Source organism: Glycine soja, chromosome 17, assembly GCF_004193775.1.
Source record: "Glycine soja cultivar W05 chromosome 17, ASM419377v2, whole genome shotgun sequence".
Taxonomy (NCBI): domain Eukaryota; kingdom Viridiplantae; phylum Streptophyta; class Magnoliopsida; order Fabales; family Fabaceae; genus Glycine; species Glycine soja.
The window spans coordinates 11,757,631-11,779,742 of record NC_041018.1 but is presented as its reverse complement, the minus strand read 5'-3'; the positions used below and the strand labels follow the sequence as shown (position 1 = coordinate 11,779,742).

General features: G+C 29.4%; 1 protein-coding gene and 1 pseudogene across 2 annotated transcripts; both read left to right on the top strand.

Moving 5' to 3' along the window:
• The first annotated feature begins 334 nt into the window (after nucleotides 1-334).
• On the top strand, nucleotides 335-7,490 carry LOC114392945 (annotated as a pseudogene).
• A 10,584-nt stretch (nucleotides 7,491-18,074) lies between these two features.
• Nucleotides 18,075-22,112, top strand: LOC114393301 (transcription factor KUA1-like). Of its 2 annotated transcripts, none has more exons than XM_028354587.1 (3): nucleotides 18,075-18,625; nucleotides 20,580-20,788; nucleotides 21,244-22,112. In XM_028354587.1, the coding sequence occupies exons 1-3, from the start codon at nucleotides 18,334-18,336 to the stop codon at nucleotides 21,742-21,744; spliced, it is 1,002 nt and encodes a 333-aa protein (XP_028210388.1). In that variant the 5' UTR covers nucleotides 18,075-18,333; the 3' UTR covers nucleotides 21,745-22,112. The 2 variants fall into 2 exon arrangements, with proteins under 2 accessions (XP_028210388.1, XP_028210389.1); XM_028354588.1 differs by having other exon boundaries at nucleotides 20,580-20,821.

Below are 22,112 nucleotides of genomic sequence, written 5' to 3'. Positions count from 1 at the left end.
TCATTTTTAAAAATTTATTAGTTTTTCTTATAATATTTTTTTCTTATAAATCTTTATTTAATTATTTTTTTCTAAATATTAATAAAAAAATAAGTAAGTAAATAAAGAGAGAATAAAGATGTAATTTTGAAATAATAATATAAATAATTGATAAAATTAATATGATAATTATTTATCTGAAAAAATATAAAATTAATTGAAAGAATTTTATAATCAAAGGAACAAACGACTATATGTCAATTGTATATGAAAGAGGAAAATCATAATATAAGATTTTCCAGTTGCCACCCCTTGATTTCTTTCGTATGATATATTATCAATATCAGTACCTTCCAATAATGGAACGTAATTAACTAATTATAGTGGCAGAAGCCAAGCTGAAGCTAAATAGAAGGCAAAGTTTTGAGTTGAACCGAAAATGGCTGCGACGTTGAGTCTTCCAATCATAGACCTCTCTTCTCCCCATCGTCTTTCCACACCCAACTCCATTCGTCAGGTCTTCAACTCACACCTTCCTCTTCTCTGTTTTTCTTTCTCACAAGTCAAAGATTATGTCACGAATTTCATCTGTTAAATATAGTATGCGTGCGTGTGTCTGTGTGTTTTTTTTAAATGTTAGTAGCTAGTATTGTTAGTTTAATGTTACGAATTTCATCTGTTACTAGAGTATGTGTATGTGTGTGTGTGTGTGTTAAATGTTAATGAATAATTGGTAACTATGAATAGGCATGTGTGGAGTATGGTTTCTTTTACCTCGTGAACCACGGGGTGGACACCGAGATTGTGAGCAAAGTGTTCGACCAAAGTGGCAAGTTCTTCTCGCTTCCGGTTCAACGCAAACTGGACTTGGCCCGCAAGGAATATAGAAGCTACACCCCTCTCTATTCTGAGACTCTTGATCCTACTTCACTCTCCAAAGATATATTCTTCTTTTCTTTCTTCCTATAATCCTATTGTTTTGAAGGAAATATCTATAAAGCCAAATATATAATCAAGAATGAAAATGTTGTGCCTAAAAGGAAAAAGTATTCATCTTTTGGCACTGTGTGTGTTTGGATTCAGGTTGGATCATCCTAAATCACATCAAAATACCAGTGATTTTAGGGAAAATATTCATGCTATTGGTTTCACGTTGAAAAGTTGACTTTGGATCTAAAACTAATTTTGACTTGAAGCGACTTTATTAGCTTTTGCATTATATATATAAAAAAATCTATACTGAATTTTGTAAGTAACTTGCTTTTAAAATAAAAATATTTGCCAAAATGGGTTGACACATCCGAGTGAGTCTTATTCTTACACAAATCACATTACTTTAAAATCAATTTGGTTTAAAATTAATTATGCAAACTCCACGAACACACACTAAGTGATGAGGTTTTCTCCAACACTATTGAATAAATAGCAGTGATGTATGGTATGTGTATGGCCAATGCTGAAAGAAAACCGTGTATGTCCTTATGCAACTGTTTATTTTCTACAATGGCAAAAACTTTGGTCGTTCTTTATTAATAGGTGATCCAAAAGAGACCTATTACATTGGTCCTATAGAAGATACCTCTATTGCTCATTTGAATCAATGGCCTTCTGAAGGTATGGTTTTTCTTTGCATTCATTTCATTAGGAATAGGTACAGTATTCTAGTTTGTGCGGGGTTTGTTTTACACAAGCTTGACTTGAGATGTTTTTCTGACAAGGACACTTCAGAATTACTGCCAAACTGGAGACCTACAATGGAATCCTTATATTGGAAACTAATGTGAGTTTCATTAGCCTCTCAATGTGTTTTTCAATTCCTTGTTATCAAATGTGTACCATAAGTTGTTAACTTGTTATTTGCACATAAGCACATAAACTCACAATAAATTGTAATATCTGTTGTTCTTTTCGGTTATGCTACAAAGAATGTCAATAGCATATTGGTTTTCTCCGTAAATTTAACTAAAATCTATAGGACATGAGGGATTTGTGGCCTGTGTATTTATTGAGAACCTTATTCTTGCACCTTTTCATTGTGAGTTTATGTGCTTTATGTGGCTATATGCTGAAGGAAAGGATGGCTGAGCCTGAGCATTCTTATCGTCTTATGCATGTTTTTTTTTGTTCTTTCTATTGTTGTTAAATTTAGAATTTACATTTTCTTCTTATCTGTCCCAGGGCTGCTGGAAAAAATCTGCTGTCTCTGATAGCCATGCCCTTGAATCTGGAAGAAGATTACTTTGAGAAGATAGGTGCCTTAAACAAAGCAGCAGCTTTTCTTCGCCTTCTGCACTATCCAGGTTTAGCATTTTTTTTTTTTTTTTTGCTCTTCTGGAGCTTCTAACAAAATCACAAAGCTCCATATCCACTAATTTATGCCTGTTTGTTAGCACACTTCAAATTTTATCTTCCATGTTGACTTCAACTTTATTTACTGCTATTTCCTCCTGTTCAATCTGCATGTTGGACATGGGAACATAATTTCTTTTTTTTCAAGTATTGATTTTTAGGCCTGAACTATAATGCACATGAATGTGGCAGTAGTCCATATAATGAAATGTATGTTATATTTATATTTATTTTATGCTTGTATCTTTTTGTAAATACTCCTTTGCTAGTTGCTGAGTTGCAGCTAGATTTGAGTCAAAAACTGCTATTCTGGTGGCGATTAAAGTTTTTGTTTTATATTATATTCTAAAGTTCTTTCTGCTGTTTTATTAGTAGGGACTAGGTTTTCAAACCGATTATCCTGTGTAACCTTTTATTGTTGTTAATATGCCTTCCAAATATATTAGGTGAATAGGGATCTGATGAGCAGATATGTGGTGCCTCTCCTCATTCAGATTATGGCATGATCACTCTTCTAATAACTGAGGGTGTTCCTGGACTGCAGGTTCTCTTCTTCTCTATAGTACATTCTGTTCTATTATTATGGCATGCCCCTGGTATTAGAGAGGCGAAATGGAGTTGAACTCCTTACAGGCAGGGGAATTCTATCTCCCTGTGTCAGGATTCCTATTGCATATCAGAATTTGAGTAGAAACAAATGAAAGGACCACCACCTGCCCAGTTTGTTGCTAACAGCCTCCTCAACCATTTTTTTGACGTGATGCTCCCCTAGTTTGTGAATCCCCTACTCTCCCCTTTATTTTACCTTTTATAGGCAATTGTCTTAGGTCCCCAAGAGTTTCATTTTTTTTTTTTTACATTTTTAATATTTTTTTATCAATTTAAATTATTAAGTGGTAAATTTTATTAAGATATGATTTATTATTTGTAATCATTTTTTTTATTAATAAGACTACATAATTTTAACTTATGAACGTGATGGTTATTGTAAATTATTTATCTAAAATTTTAATTTTATTTCAAAATGTTAAAGAAAATTATTTTATATCTATTTTATATTTAACCTTTCCTTTACCTTACAAAAATCTATTGAAATTAGTACAAAATTTAAATTTAATGTCTATGGTTGATATATAAAAAAAGATATTTTGGCAAAAAATATTAATGATAAGATCACACATTTAGTTAAAATTTTATTTCATGTTGATATTTTGTATATATAAATTAATTTAAATCTTTAATTCAGTCAATTTAAAATTTGAATAATATTTAAAATAACAACTCACAATTTTTTTAAAAAAATTAACAAAGTGTATTAAATTAAAATTTGAAGTAAATTTTATTTTAGATCTTATAATCTCTATATACGACTCTTATTAGAACATATATAGGCCAATGACCCTTCTGAACTATTTTGAGAGTGAATTGAACAATTTTTACAATATGAGACTATTTTTAAAATTTTTACAATATGAGACTATTTTTAAAATTTTTACAATATGAGACTATTTTTGGTTTTTTATTTGAGAATGAATTGAACATATATACGACTCTGACTAGAACATATATAGGTCAATTGTTACACGATTTGAACAATTTTTATAATATGAGACTATTTTTGGTTTTTTATTTGATTCCAAAAAAATTAAAGTTTTAGATGAGGATGAATTGAAAAAATATTGTATTAATCTTGAAAAGTTTTTAAGGTTTAATGAATACTCTGATATTGATGGTCTTGATTTATTTTCAGAATTGAAGGTACTAAGAGAAGTGTTAAGAGAAGAAATTAACACACCAATAGAAATATTGAGTTATATAAAAACTTTAGATTCTTTTCCAAATATTTACATTGCATATAGAATTTTATTGACAATTCTTGTAACAGTTGCTACTGCTAAAAGAAGTTTTTCAAAATTAAAATTGTTTACATAATATCTAAAATCAACAATGTTACAAGATAGATTGAATGTGTTAACTATTTTATCTATTGAAAGTGAAGTGTTAGAATTTTTTGATTATAAAACTTTGATAAATGATTTTGCAGCTAAAAAAGTTAGAAAATTAATATAAAAATTAATATTTTATATAATATACTAAGTCTTTTTAAAATTCTTGTAAAAAAAAAGACTCCTTTAACATTTTTGCCTTAGACCCCCAAAATATCTGTACTAATATTTTGAATTCACGATTTTATAAAATCAAAGGCTTGCGATTTTACATTTATAGATCTGCAAGCATAAGGTCAACTAACTTCAAGTCTGGGAGGATGTGCCTCATGTAGAAGGGTGAGTTCTTGGTTAAGAAGTTTTATAAATAATATATTACTACTTTTGAGTCTATTTAATTCACAACTGCATTATATTATCTAGAGATTCTAGACTACAATTCCATTAAAAATTATGCACTTTATCTGCTGTTCTTTCCTGGTGTTGGGTGTTTTCGGTTTGTATCTGCAGGGCCTTAATAGTGAGCATTGGAGAAATGATGGAGAGGTGAACAAATTGTTTATACAGGTATCCATCATCCAAAGGGTTTTTTCTTCTGTTTTTGAGTAATTAGAGCTGTTGAGCAACTCTGCAATCGATTTTTTTATACATATTAACCAAGGTTTTAGTCTACTGCCATACTAGTACATATCATTCTCAGCTTTTGTCATTACACTTGCAGGTCAACACTTCACAGGGTTATGCCAACAGGAAAAGAACGTTATTCTGTAATTACTAACCACTTCCTCAGTTTCTTTATTGTGTTATTATTGTTTTTGTCTTGAACGATTGCTTATTAGCTTATGATGGCTTTTAATTTCAAGGGTAGGAAATAATAGATGGAATTTATCTATACCTATATAATTTTCTTCATGCCAATCAAAAAGAAGTATGCCTCATACTTGTGACGTTTGGATAGTTGATTGGATTAGAATACTCATTATTGGACTTGGAAATTAAAGAATAGATATTTGCGTGATCCCACAAGCTCTATGGATCGACTGGTCGAGTTAGTTTTTAGACATGGGTGACAGAGCATGCCCCCCTCAGTATCTCATTCACACACAGTGGAGAGAGGTGAAAAAGTCATGCAAATTCTGATGACAAAAAAAGGTTCATGTTGTCGATGAACTATCATGAATATAATGGTGGTCTTGGGGGGATATTTGGTGGTTTCTCCAAATATTCTTAATTACTACCTCAGTTTCAAAATATTTATGTTTTAGTCGTTTTCTTTTTAGACTTTATTTTCTGCATATAAATTTTTTACATTGTTGATAATTTAAAATTATGATAGGTATGAATTTTAAAGTAATTATTGTAAAAATTAGTAAATTACCATATCTATCAATATGTAATTGGATAATTGTGTATACACTGTTAGTGAAGGCTCTTTTTTCTCTTCTTTTTATTCTAAGACTATTCATGATTTACAAATTGTAAGTCTCATTTTCACATATATTCTTATTTGAAATAACTAGATTTAATTTTTATATACCTTCAACCTATTAAAAGCACTTAAAAAAAAAACAAATTACATTTACATCTTATATTAAATAAAAGTATTTTTGACTAAATATATCAATACTTTACATTTATTAAATACTCTTTTATTTTGTGTGCATATCCTTAAATATCAATGGTTTTGGAAGTTAGTATAATGCTAGATGACACATCTAGATAAAGCCTCTGTCTCTGTCATTTTGGGTTGACCAAGGTGGTACTCTGCCCCAACATGACTTTCCTCTAAAGGATATGAAGAAATTTGAACTTAAAATAGTTGTTTTTAGCATGGATATTACTGAGCGAGGTAGTTAGAGGTAGGAATTGCTTTATCCAGTGAAATACTGTATCAGAAGTTGATTATATCTTTTCAAAGAGTCTTAATGTTTAAGTTAAATCTTAAAAAAATGGAACAAGGGAGTTGTCTGATGTCATAGATGGTGAAAATGTTCTTTCTACCTATTTACATTACAAATTCGGCTTTTTTTAAATTGCATTTTGATGAGGTCTTCTGGTTTGTTGGCATGATTTGCATATGCTTTCCCAGTAATTATGTTTTGCAATTTTGCAGGTGGCATTCTTCTTCGACCCGGCCTCAGACTGTGTGGTGGAATGCTTTGAAAGTTGCTGCAGTGAATCTTCTCCTCCCAGGTAGGATAATAAAATTGTTCTCCAATTAGATTTTTTTTTCCTAGTCAGACTGAAACTAAGATGTAAGCATTAAGTTTTTTTTAAGAAAAATGAGTTCAATTTTGATACAGCAAAGGAAAAAAACGTTGACTAATGACTATCATTTAATTATTCGCATTATTAAAAATTATAACTCTTGAGCTAGTTGTTTGTTTAAAGGTGATTGAGTTATAACATAAAAAATATTTTATATTTGATTAAAAGAAAAGTAAATTATGCATTGATAGTGCAAATTGTAAATTCTTGTTTACATTGTTATCCAATAAAAAAATTATCATGTATAATAAATATATTAACTTTTATAAAAGTTTTTGTATAAAACTTATCATTTATTAACTTTTATAATATCTCGTGCACCTTGGTTACTCAACTAAGTTAAACCTTTTGACAATTACATCTATTATGATTCTTTATTCATTGAGAGTGTAAATTAAATCCAATTATTTTTTGCACTGAAAGTGGAAAAAGAAGTGGAGTACTAATTTACGTAGAGTAAATTAAAACACGAGCACAGAAAAAAAGCAAAGAGATGCAGCCGACAAAGATAACCCCCCCTGGTGGAGGTCTTTATTAAAAGCTCATATGCGTACATTTCTTAAATTTTGCTTTTACACGCAAGATGAAGATGCTATGAACCTTTGTCAATGTTTGCTGCAGATTCCCTCCAATACGTAGTGGGGACTACTTGAATGAACGGTTCAGACTCACATATGGTTCCTAAAAGGATCTAAAATGTGCTCTATCCAGTTGAAGGACTAAAGGCCGTACTTATTATGGCTGCTAACACAAATGTGAAAATATATGCACTTCATAGACTTATCAGAAAAGTGGTCTATGATTGTCTGTGACTGTGTTTACATGGTTCTTGTCATATGAGATCGAACCTACTGTTATTGTTGTTGTTGATATTGTGGTTTGTAGAAAATATATTATTTAAGCTGCAAGTTTGCAATAAGTTGATAAAATATAACTCAAATTGCACTATATAAGCATACATTTTGGTTGAATTCTTCATTGGAAAAGTAAAATTTTTATGAGGGAAAAAATATATTTTTAAACCTTTCAATCATAATCGATATTCTTATACTTTTATATCGATGAATTTGAAAATTGAACTAATTATGAATAATTTGATTCAAATATGAAAGGAAAAGGAAGTACTCACAACTCAATGCCAACTACTTGAACCTATAAAATACTTGAACTCTTGTTTTTGTTTCTTTACTTTGATAAAATATTTCTTGAATTGTGTTGTAATTTTTGTAAAAGTCAACCGTTTATTTTCTAATTAACAATTGTACATTATAGAAAATATATTTTATCGTTTTAGAAGAGTTAAATCCTATCATTACCTATTGGTGTCGGCGTATTACTTCATTTTTTGGCAGTTTGTTGTTCCGGACTCAACAAGAGAAATTATTAGACGATTTAGGACGATCGCATCATTCATAGGTCCGACTAATAATCATGGACATTAAAATAAACCTACGGTCTCGTGAAAACAAATCATTATTTTTTCATAATACACACACCTGTTGAAAATATTGGAAACTTTTGTCACTCATATTTTTACTTAATGTCTTCATCACTATTTTCTCATAATATATAATATTTTTTAATTTGTAAAATGAAGTAATATATTATAGGGTTAAATATATTTTTTATACCTAGAAAATAAGTCATTTTTAATTTACTACCTAAAATTCACTTTTGGTCATTTCAATACTTGAATTTTTTTTATGTTTTAATGTAATATCTATCGTTAATCTTATTTTATTAAGTGATGACGTGACAGACACAATATCACGTCATCAAACCTAATCAATTGACACGTTGACAAAAATTCATTATTCTCACATCTCACTTAACCTTCTTCTCTCCCCTCTTGTCAACCTTCTTTAGACGCCTCCACTTTCCACCATGATTGCCACTGCCATCACCATCAATAGCTTCCCCACCACTGCCTCCCTCCTCTCCTCCTCCTCCTTCACAATCCAGCCCATAATCCACCCCTGGCCCATCGCCTCACCCCGTTCACCACTCCCTTAACATTGCTCACCTTCCCTACGGGCCCCTCTCAACCTCACCTGCAACGAACTCTCCTTACCCCTAGCTTCCCCATGGGCCAAACCTTCCGCTGGATAAACACACCCCTTCACAATACATCGGCGTCATTGGGCTCCACCTTCTAAATGCCATCATTTCTCTTGCCGACTTGTGGCAAACATTTTTCACTTTTGACGCAAGGTTCGTCGAGCTTGGGCACCACTTAAGCGGCGCTAGAGAGCACAACGGTAGACTAGAGCACGGTGGCGGACTCAATCTTACCTAGGGGAAGTCACTGTTTTTTTTTTTTTCAAAAGAAATATTAATTAATAAAATATAATATTTAAATTTTTTAAATAAATTAAATAATAAATAATGATATGACTTCAATTTCCTGATGTGTTAAGTAATTAGATTTGATGATATAACATTTTATCTATCACATTATCACTTAATAGAATGAGGATAACAACAGATATTATATTAAAATATAATTTTTTTTCATATATATAGATGACCAAAAGTGAATTTTAGATAATAATTTAAAAATAACTTATTTTTCATGTATAAAAAATATATTTAAGTCTATATTATATATACTTGGGTAACAATATATTTAAACACTTAAAATTACCTAAACATTTTTTAACATATCTATCCAAACGCAAGTAGCATATTAAATTTTAAAATCTTACAACGCTATTACATAATAGGAACTTGTAGAATAAGATATTAATTAAGTTGTTTATCCAAACTGATACCGAACCTAAATTCAAAAGGTTAAGTGATAAACGAAAAAACATATGTTGTCCAAACTCTTAAAACATGTAATAGTACTTTTTTCTTGAAATAAAAAAAGCTACACTTCAAAAACAAATAATGACAAAGATTTACTTTGTACAAAAACTATCTTAAAATAGCACAATAAAATCATAAAGACGATAATTATGCAGATCCATTTACTCCTTATCCAAACTCTTCGCAAGTGGCCTGGCATAAAGTACTAAAAAATTCTATCTTACCCGTCTGGAAGTAATTACTGTCATTTGAATGCAACTTAAAATATTTGCAAATTGAAAATTCCTATATATAGTTTTTCTTTTTATGAGATTTGAAACGTAAGAGTGTAAGACCTTACACAAAGATTCGATCTCTATTGTTATCTCAATCTTTCCTTTTAAAAAAAACCGTCATCTCAATCTTAATAGTTTAATATAATAATGATAAAAAATCTCAAGTTTTTTTTTTAAGATATCTCAATAGTTTTTTATCATAAAAATCTCAATAGTTTAATAAATTAAACGTAAAAAAAACTTTTTTTTGGAATTTAATGATTTTTTATTTAATATCACCGTAATTAGAATCTTAAACTCTTCAATAATATTTGAAGATAGGTCACAAAATTAATGTGTATTGTAAACTGAATTATATGATAGAAACGAATAAATTAATGAACTTATTATATATAGAAAAAAATGAATCTATATCCAATAATGTATTTGTATATAGTAATTTACGTACAACTTTTACTACATTTAAGGGTGAATTATTGATAAAGAAGAAAATATTTTAAAAAAGTAAAATAAGTATTATTAATTACGAGTGAATTATTTTACTATATATTATTTTTAGGGTCAATGTAGATATGAGTTATAATTAATTGAATAAATCTATTTTAACAAATCACATATTCTTGGAATCGAACATAAATGATTAATGTATTGAAAGTAAGATTGAATTATTAAGATATTATTTGAATTTGATTATTGATGAAAATAATTTTTTTATTAAATTTTATTTACTATTTCATTGAACTTTAAATTAATCAAAATCTCTTTCTCTCGATGAATCAAAAAATTAAAATAAAAAAAATTACACATTCTTGGAAAACAATAAAGAGATTTAAGTGTGTTGATGTCTCCAACCAACTACCAATGCATAACCCCATTCAAATTCAAATAGCCAAAATTCATAAAAACGTATATTTCAGAGTCCTAGCAATAAACAGTGTATCGTATTTTAATGGTGAATATCGTTTTTTTTTTCTGAATTAAATATTGTATCGTATTACTTTAAATCAGACTAGGTTAAAGAAACATGAGTTTTATAATTAAGAAGAAAAAAATTACAAAGCTTAAATTATATGATATATATTCTTTGCATCAGTGTTTTTAACTATGAGGTTGCTAAAGAGTCATAAACTAAAATAAAATAATAAGGTATATTAGAGAGACTATAATAAAAACGAGGTATTAAACGACATAAAAACTTTCGAACCATAGATGAAATAAATCTTTCAAGGGATTAAAATTGTATTTAAGTTTTTTTTTTAATTCTTTAAATTTTTTTTGCTTATTTTTAATTAATTACTTTAATTACCTTAATTGTTCTTTGTGATACGTCCCTTGATTAATAGAGTTTACACCAAAAATACTTTTTCAGAAAGAAAAACTATAGAAAGATTTATTTATTTATTTGTTAAAAAAGAAAGAAAGTGGCGATATGAAGCCTTGAAGGACAAGAAAAACAAGGGGGAGAAAAAAAAAAGGAAAATGCACTGAATAAGTTGTGACAAATCTAAGTGGTGCTACTTTACATGCTATTTTTTTAAACTAGAATTCCATTTGAGTTTTTGAATAATTTTAAACAAATCAAATTACTCCGTCTCTCACACCTAAAGGGGTCTTAAAATCTTATAATTCCAAGAAAATAATTTGATCTTTTTACCTATTATTTTCTATACTTACTAAATACTTTATATTTTTGTTTATTTCTCTCTTTGTTTTTGTTACACTATTTATTATGTTTATCACTTTATTTTTTGTTTCTCTTTTCAAGTGAGCATATATACGAATGCATATAGGACATATTTAGTGAGAGCTTGACAGGGTGATTTTTATGAGAAAGTGGAAGGAATAAATCTAGATGATATAGCTATACATTTATATATGGATGATTATTAGTAAAGATTTAATATATTTAATATTATATAATCACTTTCAAAAAATTTGAGATGACTTGCTGTATAAGTTTGACCATTCAAAATAATATCTAATAATCAAGTTTTATTTCTCTTCTTCTCGTGCTTCTCGTGTGTGTCTATATATATATATATATATATATATATATATTATGCTCCCACATTATATGTGGAGATATATCTAGTGAGAGGATTATTTTTATATGAGAGTTACAGGAATAAATTTAGATCGACTATACAATCATACATAGATGATTTAATGTCATGTAATAATTTATAAAATTCATGAGACTTTTTAAAAGAAAAATTCACACAACTTGTGTATTTTAATATTGACCATTCAAAATAAGTTATAAGGGAATATTTGTTTTATGAAATCTTAATGGATTTCCCGTAATATGAAGACAAAAATATATATATTTTTATGTTTGTTGTAAGCTTTTAAAAAATATTTTTGGATATTATTGATTCATGAGAATATTATATATATATATTTTTACCATGCTTTCAGACATTCATATTTCCCTTAGGTGGGGTGGGAAAGTGATATTCCTATGAGAATGTCAAAATTTATTTTTTAATACACATGTAACTTTTTTTTATTTAAATTATTTTAAATTTTAAAACTATTCCCAAGAATAGTAACATGTAACCAAACATATTTTTTAAAAAATACTTAGAAATAATATTCTTATGTTACATTGTAGGAATGTAAGAACATTCGATAAAACAAACATTTTTTAATGGTCAAGTTTTATTCCTCTTACTCTCATATAAAAAATATCCTCATTATATATGCATTTATATATATGGGAACATATACGGTGAAAATGCTATTTTTATATGAGTGAAAGGAGTAAATCTAGATTATATAACCATATATAAATAATTAAGATTTAATGTCACATAATTACTAAAAATATCATTTTTTAAAAAAACTAGTGAGACTTATAGCATCTTTAATGCTAGATCCCATTATAAGATCTTAAGGCATTTTTCCATAGGTCCCCCAGTTTTTTGCTCTAACAGTAAATCTTATTTTGAGTTCTTAAAGCACTTTTTGTATGTCATACTTTTTAGATAACTATGAATTATTTTTAAATTAAGTTTAAGTAATTAATTATTTAATTATGAAATAACTAATATTAAGAAATAAAAATACTAATAATTAGAATTTTTTATTTATAACTAAAAGTTAAACCAACAAAAAATACACAACTGTAAGAACATTCGATAAAACAAACATTTTTTAATGGTCAAGTTTTATTCCTCTTACTCTCATATAAAGAATATCCTCATTATATATGCACTTATATATATGGGAACATATACGGTGAAAATGCTATTTTTATATGAGTGAAAGGAGTAAATCTAGATTATATAACCATATATAAATAATTAAGATTTAATGTCACAAAATTACTAAAAATATCATTTTTTAAAAAAACTAGTGAGACTTATAGCATCTTTAATGCTAGATCCCATTATAAGATCTTAAGGCATTTTTCCATAGGTCCCCCAGTTTTTTGCTCTAACAGTAAATCTTACTTTGAGTTCTTAAAGCACTTTTTGTATGTCATACTTTTTAGATAACTATGAATTATTTTTAAATTAAGTTTAAGTAATTAATTATTTAATTATGAAATAACTAATATTAAGAAATAAAAATACTAATAATTAGAATTTTTTATTTATAACTAAAAGTTAAACCAACAAAAAATACACAACTGTAAGAACATTCGATAAAACAAACATTTTTTAATGGTCAAGTTTTATTCCTCTTACTCTCATATAAAGAATATCCTCATTATATATGCACTTATATATATGGGAACATATACGGTGAAAATGCTATTTTTATATGAGTGAAAGGAGTAAATCTAGATTATATAACCATATATAAATAATTAAGATTTAATGTCACAAAATTACTAAAAATATCATTTTTTAAAAAAACTAGTGAGACTTATAGCATCTTTAATGCTAGATCCCATTATAAGATCTTAAGGCATTTTTCCATAGGTCCCCCAGTTTTTTGCTCTAACAGTAAATCTTACTTTGAGTTCTTAAAGCACTTTTTGTATGTCATACTTTTTAGATAACTATGAATTATTTTTAAATTAAGTTTAAGTAATTAATTATTTAATTATGAAATAACTAATATTAAGAAATAAAAATACTAATAATTAGAATTTTTTATTTATAACTAAAAGTTAAACCAACAAAAAATACACAACTGTAAGAACATTCGATAAAACAAACATTTTTTAATGGTCAAGTTTTATTCCTCTTACTCTCATATAAAGAATATCCTCATTATATATGCACTTATATATATGGGAACATATACGGTGAAAATGCTATTTTTATATGAGTGAAAGGAGTAAATCTAGATTATATAACCATATATAAATAATTAAGATTTAATGTCACAAAATTACTAAAAATATCATTTTTTAAAAAAACTAGTGAGACTTATAGCATCTTTAATGCTAGATCCCATTATAAGATCTTAAGGCATTTTTCCATAGGTCCCCCAGTTTTTTGCTCTAACAGTAAATCTTACTTTGAGTTCTTAAAGCACTTTTTGTATGTCATACTTTTTAGATAACTATGAATTATTTTTAAATTAAGTTTAAGTAATTAATTATTTAATTATGAAATAACTAATATTAAGAAATAAAAATACTAATAATTAGAATTTTTTATTTATAACTAAAAGTTAAACCAACAAAAAATACACAACTGTAAGAACATTCGATAAAACAAACATTTTTTAATGGTCAAGTTTTATTCCTCTTACTCTCATATAAAGAATATCCTCATTATATATGCACTTATATATATGGGAACATATACGGTGAAAATGCTATTTTTATATGAGTGAAAGGAGTAAATCTAGATTATATAACCATATATAAATAATTAAGATTTAATGTCACATAATTACTAAAAATATCATTTTTTAAAAAAACTAGTGAGACTTATAGCATCTTTAATGCTAGATCCCATTATAAGATCTTAAGGCATTTTTCCATAGGTCCCCCAGTTTTTTGCTCTAACAGTAAATCTTACTTTGAGTTCTTAAAGCACTTTTTGTATGTCATACTTTTTAGATAACTATGAATTATTTTTAAATTAAGTTTAAGTAATTAATTATTTAATTATGAAATAACTAATATTAAGAAATAAAAATACTAATAATTAGAATTTTTTATTTATAACTAAAAGTTAAACCAACAAAAAATACACAACTGTAAGAACATTCGATAAAACAAACATTTTTTAATGGTCAAGTTTTATTCCTCTTACTCTCATATAAAGAATATCCTCATTATATATGCACTTATATATATGGGAACATATACGGTGAAAATGCTATTTTTATATGAGTGAAAGGAGTAAATCTAGATTATATAACCATATATAAATAATTAAGATTTAATGTCACATAATTACTAAAAATATCATTTTTAAAAAAAACTAGTGAGACTTATAGCATCTTTAATGCTAGATCCCATTATAAGATCTTAAGGCATTTTTCCATAGGTCCCCCAATTTTTTGCTCTAACAGTAAATCTTACTTTGAGTTCTTAAAGCACTTTTTGTATGTCATACTTTTTAGATAACTATGAATTATTTTTAAATTAAGTTTAAGTAATTAATTATTTAATTATGAAATAACTAATATTAAGAAATAAAAATACTAATAATTAGAATTTTTTATTTATAACTAAAAGTTAAACCAACAAAAAATACACAACTGTAAGTAACAAATTACAAAATATTGACATTTTGAGAAATGAAAATTAAAATTCATTATTTTTGTTACTAAAACATTTTCAAATATGCTTCATCAAATTTGTTTAAAGTTATTGATGAATTCTTCTTGTATGTATATATTGTCTCGTTTGCAAGTATGCAAAGCTAAGACGAGCACCATGAGATACCTCATCGGTTGAAATTTCATTGTTTGTATGATCATAATCAACATTAATATTATCCTTGTATATATCTCTTGTTCATTTTCAATAATGATCATGTTATGCAATATAATACATGTCAATATTATATCCATGTCTCAAGCACGTGATGTATAAAATATAATTGGAAATCAAGATTTAAACTCACCAAATGGTAGTTTAACATCCTTTCTTTCTAATTCCTAACATCTTGAATATCATTTTTTCTCTCTCCTTGTGACATTAATGTCATTGTTTTAACCTCCTACTCCAAATTATGCATGTTAAATTTATAAGTCTTATGACACAACGACTTTAAATATTATTGTGGGTTTGTAATAATCACTTATAAGATATTATCATTGTCATGCACAGGACAATTTTTTCATTCCTAATACATGCAATAGAATTCACAAATTCTCAAATACTTATCTACACTATTGACAAATAATTTGTATGTCAAGATACAAATAAATGTAATGATTTTTACAATAGTGAAAGAGACATATCTAGTAGGAGAATTATTTTTATAGTCTTCTGTATATTATTTTGAAATGTTAAATATTTTTTTTATAATGAATCATTTTTTTTTTTTGAAAAAATGAAATTTTTTCGTAAGGATAATCCACGTGGCAATGTTTCCAAGCAGGAAGCTTGGGCATAGCCTTCGTACAAAAGAGGACTGTTAATGCTTATCCACCTTATCTCGTTCCAAAGGCACCAATTCTTCAATTATTCTCATTCATAGAGCTCACTGAATTAAAAGTAAAACTTTCCACGAATGATCCATGGACATAGGTTAGATATGTTCTCATTTTCCTCTTTTTCTTTTTTCTTTTTTAATTCCGAGTAAGTCACACTCACCACAGTAAAAATTAGAGTAACATCTTATTTTTATACTTTAGAATTTAGATGTATAAATAAATTTCATCCTGATTCCAAGTATTTTGATGTGGATTGACCTTTGCTTGAGATGAATGATGGGCTGTTGAATGATAAATTATTAGGTGGTTCAAATTACATTATTTATAATTTCGATTAATAATCATTTAATATATAAATAATTTAATATTTTAGATTAAAAGATAATATAATTAATTTTTATTAAGTAGTTATTGAATATATCTTTAATTAATGAATATATTTTTTATTGTTTATATTTCACATGATTATTGATAAGATAATTGATGATGTGTTTATAGTCTTATAAGATGAATGTTGGATGAGCCAGGATCAATATTGGCTTTTTATAAAACACCGCATAAGCTGTTATCAAATTTATGAACAGCTTATTACAAGTTATTTGATAATCCGTGAATATAAGGAGATATCTGTTCTTTATTCCTAGATCTTTTGGATTACAATAAAAATTGTGGGATGTAGATGCATTGTAATAAAAAATTTAAAGTCGACATAACTTTGTTACCGTTGTAATAAAAAGACAAAAACAAAGTTTTGAATATTGTTTTTTTGGGTGTGAAAAAACAAAATCTTGATAAGCAGCCTTCAAAGCGTGCCGATTAATGTACAAAAAAAGTACCGATTAATACTGAATATTCTGTCACTTTTTTTCCCTGAATATTTATAATATTCATAAATAAATATTTTCAAAATGTCTATATATTATGTTATTAAATGCGTTATGATATATACACCATTTTTATTAATTATTTAATATCTTAAAAAATCTCATCAATAAATTCCTAAAAAGCTACGTTAAATAAAAAATATCACACGTAAATAAGACTTTTTATAAACACAAAGTAATGTCGTATTAAGGTGATCTATAAGCAAAACTGCCTCATCATTTTCCCTATACAAACTATTTTAAGTTTTTGTTTAGATTCAAATAGAATTAATTTGAAATTAGTAAATACCCAACCATGCTATATATTTAAATAATTTATCCAGAATATATTAATAGTATAATTTTTATATAGTATTATTCAATTATAAATTATCACGTCCGCAAAAATCATTGACTTTTATAAAAAAATATTTAAAAAACCATAATTGAAATCATTTTTAATTGATTGAGAAGTACGAATATTTACACTACTCATAAAAATTCTCAATGAAGAATAATGGTTAAAATTACTCTTATTTAAGAATATCTTCTAAAAATGTTTTGGGAACTCATATTTATAATACAAAAATAAATTAATTAGCCGTATAAAAATATTTTACTCTAAAAATAAGAATATCAACTTTATTAGCTATGTGGGCATGAGTTTGATGATTTATGGTATAAAAAATATTCGTTAAGACTTCAGAGATATTAATTTCTTAAATGAATATTATCTGGAAAAGGATTAGACTTTAAATATCTTGTTAAAACATGCGTCATCCCCTAAAAAAAAAAAAGTAATTCCAGGTCGCGGCCACAACATAATTATCTAATAACTTGATGATTAATTAACTTGATAAGCAAACCCTATCATCAGCAGCACAAAGCGTCCGAATCTCCGCCACGTCAAATCCCACCTACTAAAGACACGGTGATCAAGGAAGGACCACGGTTCCGTAAAAAAGCCGCGAAGCAGCGTAACTCCGCCTCTTTATTATCCACGACAAGATAAATGGATAGTGTTGTGTTGTGTTGTGTTGTTAGCCATCTCTCTTTCCTCTCCCATATGCGAAAGCCGAGGGAGACCAAAAAACAAACCAAAAACCATCATCATAACCCAAACCCAACACACCATAACACAGCACCACCTCGTATCACATAATAACAACCTTAAACCCCCAAACTTTCATGTCTCGGATCCCGTGATTCGGATCCCCAACAACAACAACGCCAAAAACAAAAACAACCTAGTATTATTTGGATCCGGTTCCCATGACGCGGCGTTGCTCGCATTGCAGCCACAATGGGCACAACTCAAGAACTTGCCCTAACCGCGGGGTGAAGCTCTTCGGGGTCCGATTAACCGATGGGTCGATCCGGAAGAGTGCTAGCATGGGCAATCTAACCCACTATGCCGGTTCCGGGTCGGGTCCACTCCATACCGGGTTGAATAACCCCGGTTCGCCCGGGGAAACCCCCGATCATGCCGCCGCAGTCGCCGACGGTTACTTGTCCGAGGACTTCGTTCCCGGGTCTTCTTCTAGCTCCCGTGAAAGAAAGAAGGGTTGGATTACTTTATCTAATAAAATAAGAATAAAAATGTGTGCTTTTTTTTATTATTATTTTACTTGACTGTGGGAATTGCATGTTGGATTTTTTTCGTGGTGTTTTGTGTACTGGTTGATTGAGGTAGGTGAAGTTGATTAAGTTGGGTTAATTGTGTTTGGACAAAAAACCTTTCTGTTTTTGGGTGGTGTCACTGTTGGGGATAGATAACTAGACAAGAAAGGTGCATATAAGTTAGCTTTATCAGGGGTTGTCTTTTTTTTTTATTTTTATGAGTGAGTTCTTTGAATTGTGCTTGACTGCTTAGATTTTGAATCTGTGAAATACTGAGAAATGGATTCGGTGTGTTTGTAAATCTCAACTCATGTTCTTTGAGAAGAAGTTGCTTGTGTGGCTCACTTAAGGTTCTAATCAGCAAGCAGCCTTGTCTGTATGAGTTTTTACTAGTTTGACCCTTGACAAAGTGAAGGTTTTTGAGTCCTTTTAGCCTGGGAGACATCTTATGTAGCGAGAGAAAAGTTCATTATGCTTGGTTTCTATTGAATTACTGTTTGTTTACTTCGGAAGTGTACTGTGATTATGGGGGTGTGCTATGTTCATGTATTTCACTATTTCAGCTACGTGGAAAGTGCTGCTATAGTTTTTGGACTTATAATTTATAATAAAAAAGATAGTCACCAAATAGTTCAAAGAGGTCTTTGTAAGTTTAACAAGCATTGATGCTGACTCTATACTGATCGATGCTCATGCTATCATTCTTATGTATTGGAAAATAGGTGACAAGCACACTTGTAAGTCAGATTTACAATTGTTGCTACCAATTGCAAATAGGATATTGTTCTGTATATAAATCAGGCGGAGTATGTGAGGGCGCAAATGGGATAATACAGTTCTATGTTTCATTCACACTATAAACATGGTTGATATCTTGACTAGGTGGGGTACATACTCCCGGTTGGGGGGGCTCACATTCTTGTTTAGATATTATAGTTTCATTTTCCACCTTATTCTAGAAGGTGGCTGATACATTTTGTAACATCTAGGTCGTTGTTTGGTGTGTACATGGAATGTAGGGGTGTGAATAGGTCAATCGATTTATCATGGGCCTTTTACTAGCCCTCCATAAGTTTGGAGCTTGTAAAGTGGTTTATTTATACAAATTTAGACATAAATTTATTGAGCATGCATTATTTATTGTTATCTCTTTTTTCATATTACACAATACACATAGCTTCAATCAGATGTGGGATTCATCTTAATTATTGATAATTAAGATGTGGGTGATGTTGGATTCGAGTGGGGTGGATGAAATGGAGGAGTGCCTCAGGTGTTATTTGTGACGCCAAGTTATTCAAACTTAAGAAAAATTTACTCCACAACTATAAAATATGTGGTGTTCTAGGAAATCTAGTGTTAGGCGATTAAAACCAAAAGGAAAATAAGCTCAATGTATTAGAGATGCGAATGTTGCAGTGGATGTGTGGACATACTAGACAAGATAAGATTGGGAATTAATGCATTAGAGAGAAAATTGGGATAGCACCTGTAGCAGAAGATATATTAGAATCTCCCCTTAGGTGGTTTTGACATGGATAGAGAAGACCTGTAGAAGCCTTAGCAAGAAGAGTATATTAGATGGTGTGTAGCCCTATGATTAGAGGTAGAAGGAGGCCAAGAAAAATTATAGGGAAACTAAACCATTAAGGGGGATTTGAGGGTCAATTCTTTGTTTATAGATATTATTCACCATAAAACATTGTGGTATCATTTGATCCATGTAATTGACCCCACATAATGGGAAAAAGCTTGGTTTGTTGTTGTAAGCATAGCTTTGATGAGGCTTATAGGTCTTAAATGATGAGAAGCCTAAAATATCTTAATTTGTGATTCATTTATGTCCAAAAAAATTTTAAGCTGTTCTTAAGGTTGAATTTATAATTTCTTTTATGCAGGTGTTCCATGGACTGAGGAGGAACATAGAATGTTTTTACTAGGATTGCAGAAGCTGGGCAAAGGTGATTGGCGTGGAATTGCAAGGAACTATGTTATATCAAGGACACCTACTCAAGTGGCTAGCCATGCTCAGAAATATTTCATCAGGCAGAGCAATGTGTCCAGGCGGAAAAGACGGTCCAGCTTGTTTGATATTGTTGCAGATGAAGTTTGTACCCTTATTTGCAAATTACATCAAAATGTTGCTGCTTAATTTGTTCCCGACTTTGTGACCGTTGATTAAATTATCTAAAATGTGTTTCTTTCTTTGAAGATATTGTGTGACTTGTTCTGGCTTCTGTGATAAATAAGTTAGTTAATCTCGTCCACCATTTATTAGTTAGATATATTGGTGGTCCACCATCTGTAATTTATGACAATTGTCCATTTCCTTTCTTCTGCAGTGGATTTGACAATTTTTTTATCTTGGCTGGCTTTCTGTGCATTAATAATTTTTGTTTAGATTGTATATGAAATCATGGTTCTAGGGTGGAAGTTTGGAGATATTGCATTTTCTCATGTGATGCTTTTTCGAATTCCAATATTATAAATATGTAACTTGCCCTTTGTCCTTGGAACCTTCTCATTTTTCTAGGTTTCTTGTATTTATGTTGTGATTTGCAGGCAGCTGACACTGCAATGGTACAGCAAGACTTCTTGTCTGCTAATCAGTTACCCACTGAAACAGAAGGCAATAACCCCTTGCCAGCTCCTCCTCCCCTCGACGAAGAGTGCGAATCCATGGATTCCACAAACTCAAATGATGGAGAGCCTGCCCCATCAAAGCCTGAAAACACACAGTCATCTTATCCAATGTTATATCCTGCATATTATTCTCCGGTGTTCCCGTTTCCTCTGCCCTATTGGTCAGGATACAGTCCAGAGTCCACCAAGAAGGAGGAGACACATGAAGTACTGAAGCCAACTGCAGTTCATTCTAAAAGCCCTATCAATGTTGATGAACTGGTTGGCATTTCAAAATTGAGTTTAGGGGAGTCTATTGGTGACTCTGGTCCCTCCTCTCTGTCTCGAAAACTTATCGAAGAAGGACCCTCTAGACAGTCAGCTTTTCATGCAACACCGACATGTGGCAGTTCAAATGGCAGTGCCATCCATGCAGTTTAAGCGTGTGCCTCATGTTCCGAGGAAGGGATTGTTATGTGAGCATTGTTGATTGATGGGCGCGCATGAATGTGGTCTTGTGTTCATCAATACATCTGTTTGTGGGGCAACCTAAATAATTTTTTTTTTTTGGCCCATTCACAGTGATTAACCTAGTTTGTTTATTTGCTGGTAGGCAGTAGCGTCTAGGAGTTACTTTGGGTCTAAAGTAAAACTTTTATGTTTGTTCAGTGATTTTATTTGTCAGGGTTATGTAAAGTTAATGTTAATTGTGCAGTTTGACAATCTACCAAGTTGTGCTTCATGTTTGAACTTTGAAGTGCCGTGGATTAGAATGTTTTAAGTGCTTTACCCGCTCCGGGTTTTTTTTT

Excerpts from the sequence above, each read along its gene's own strand:
- LOC114393301 (XM_028354588.1), top strand. The coding sequence starts at position 18,334 with ATGACGCGGCGTTGCTCGCATTGCAGCCACAATGGGCACAACTCAAGA. Across the intron at positions 18,626-20,579 it reads CTCCCGTGAAAGAAAGAAGG|GTGTTCCATGGACTGAGGAG; the intron begins GTTGGATTACTT and ends TCTTTTATGCAG. Across the intron at positions 20,822-21,243 it reads TTTGCAAATTACATCAAAAT|GCAGCTGACACTGCAATGGT; the intron begins GTTGCTGCTTAA and ends TGTGATTTGCAG.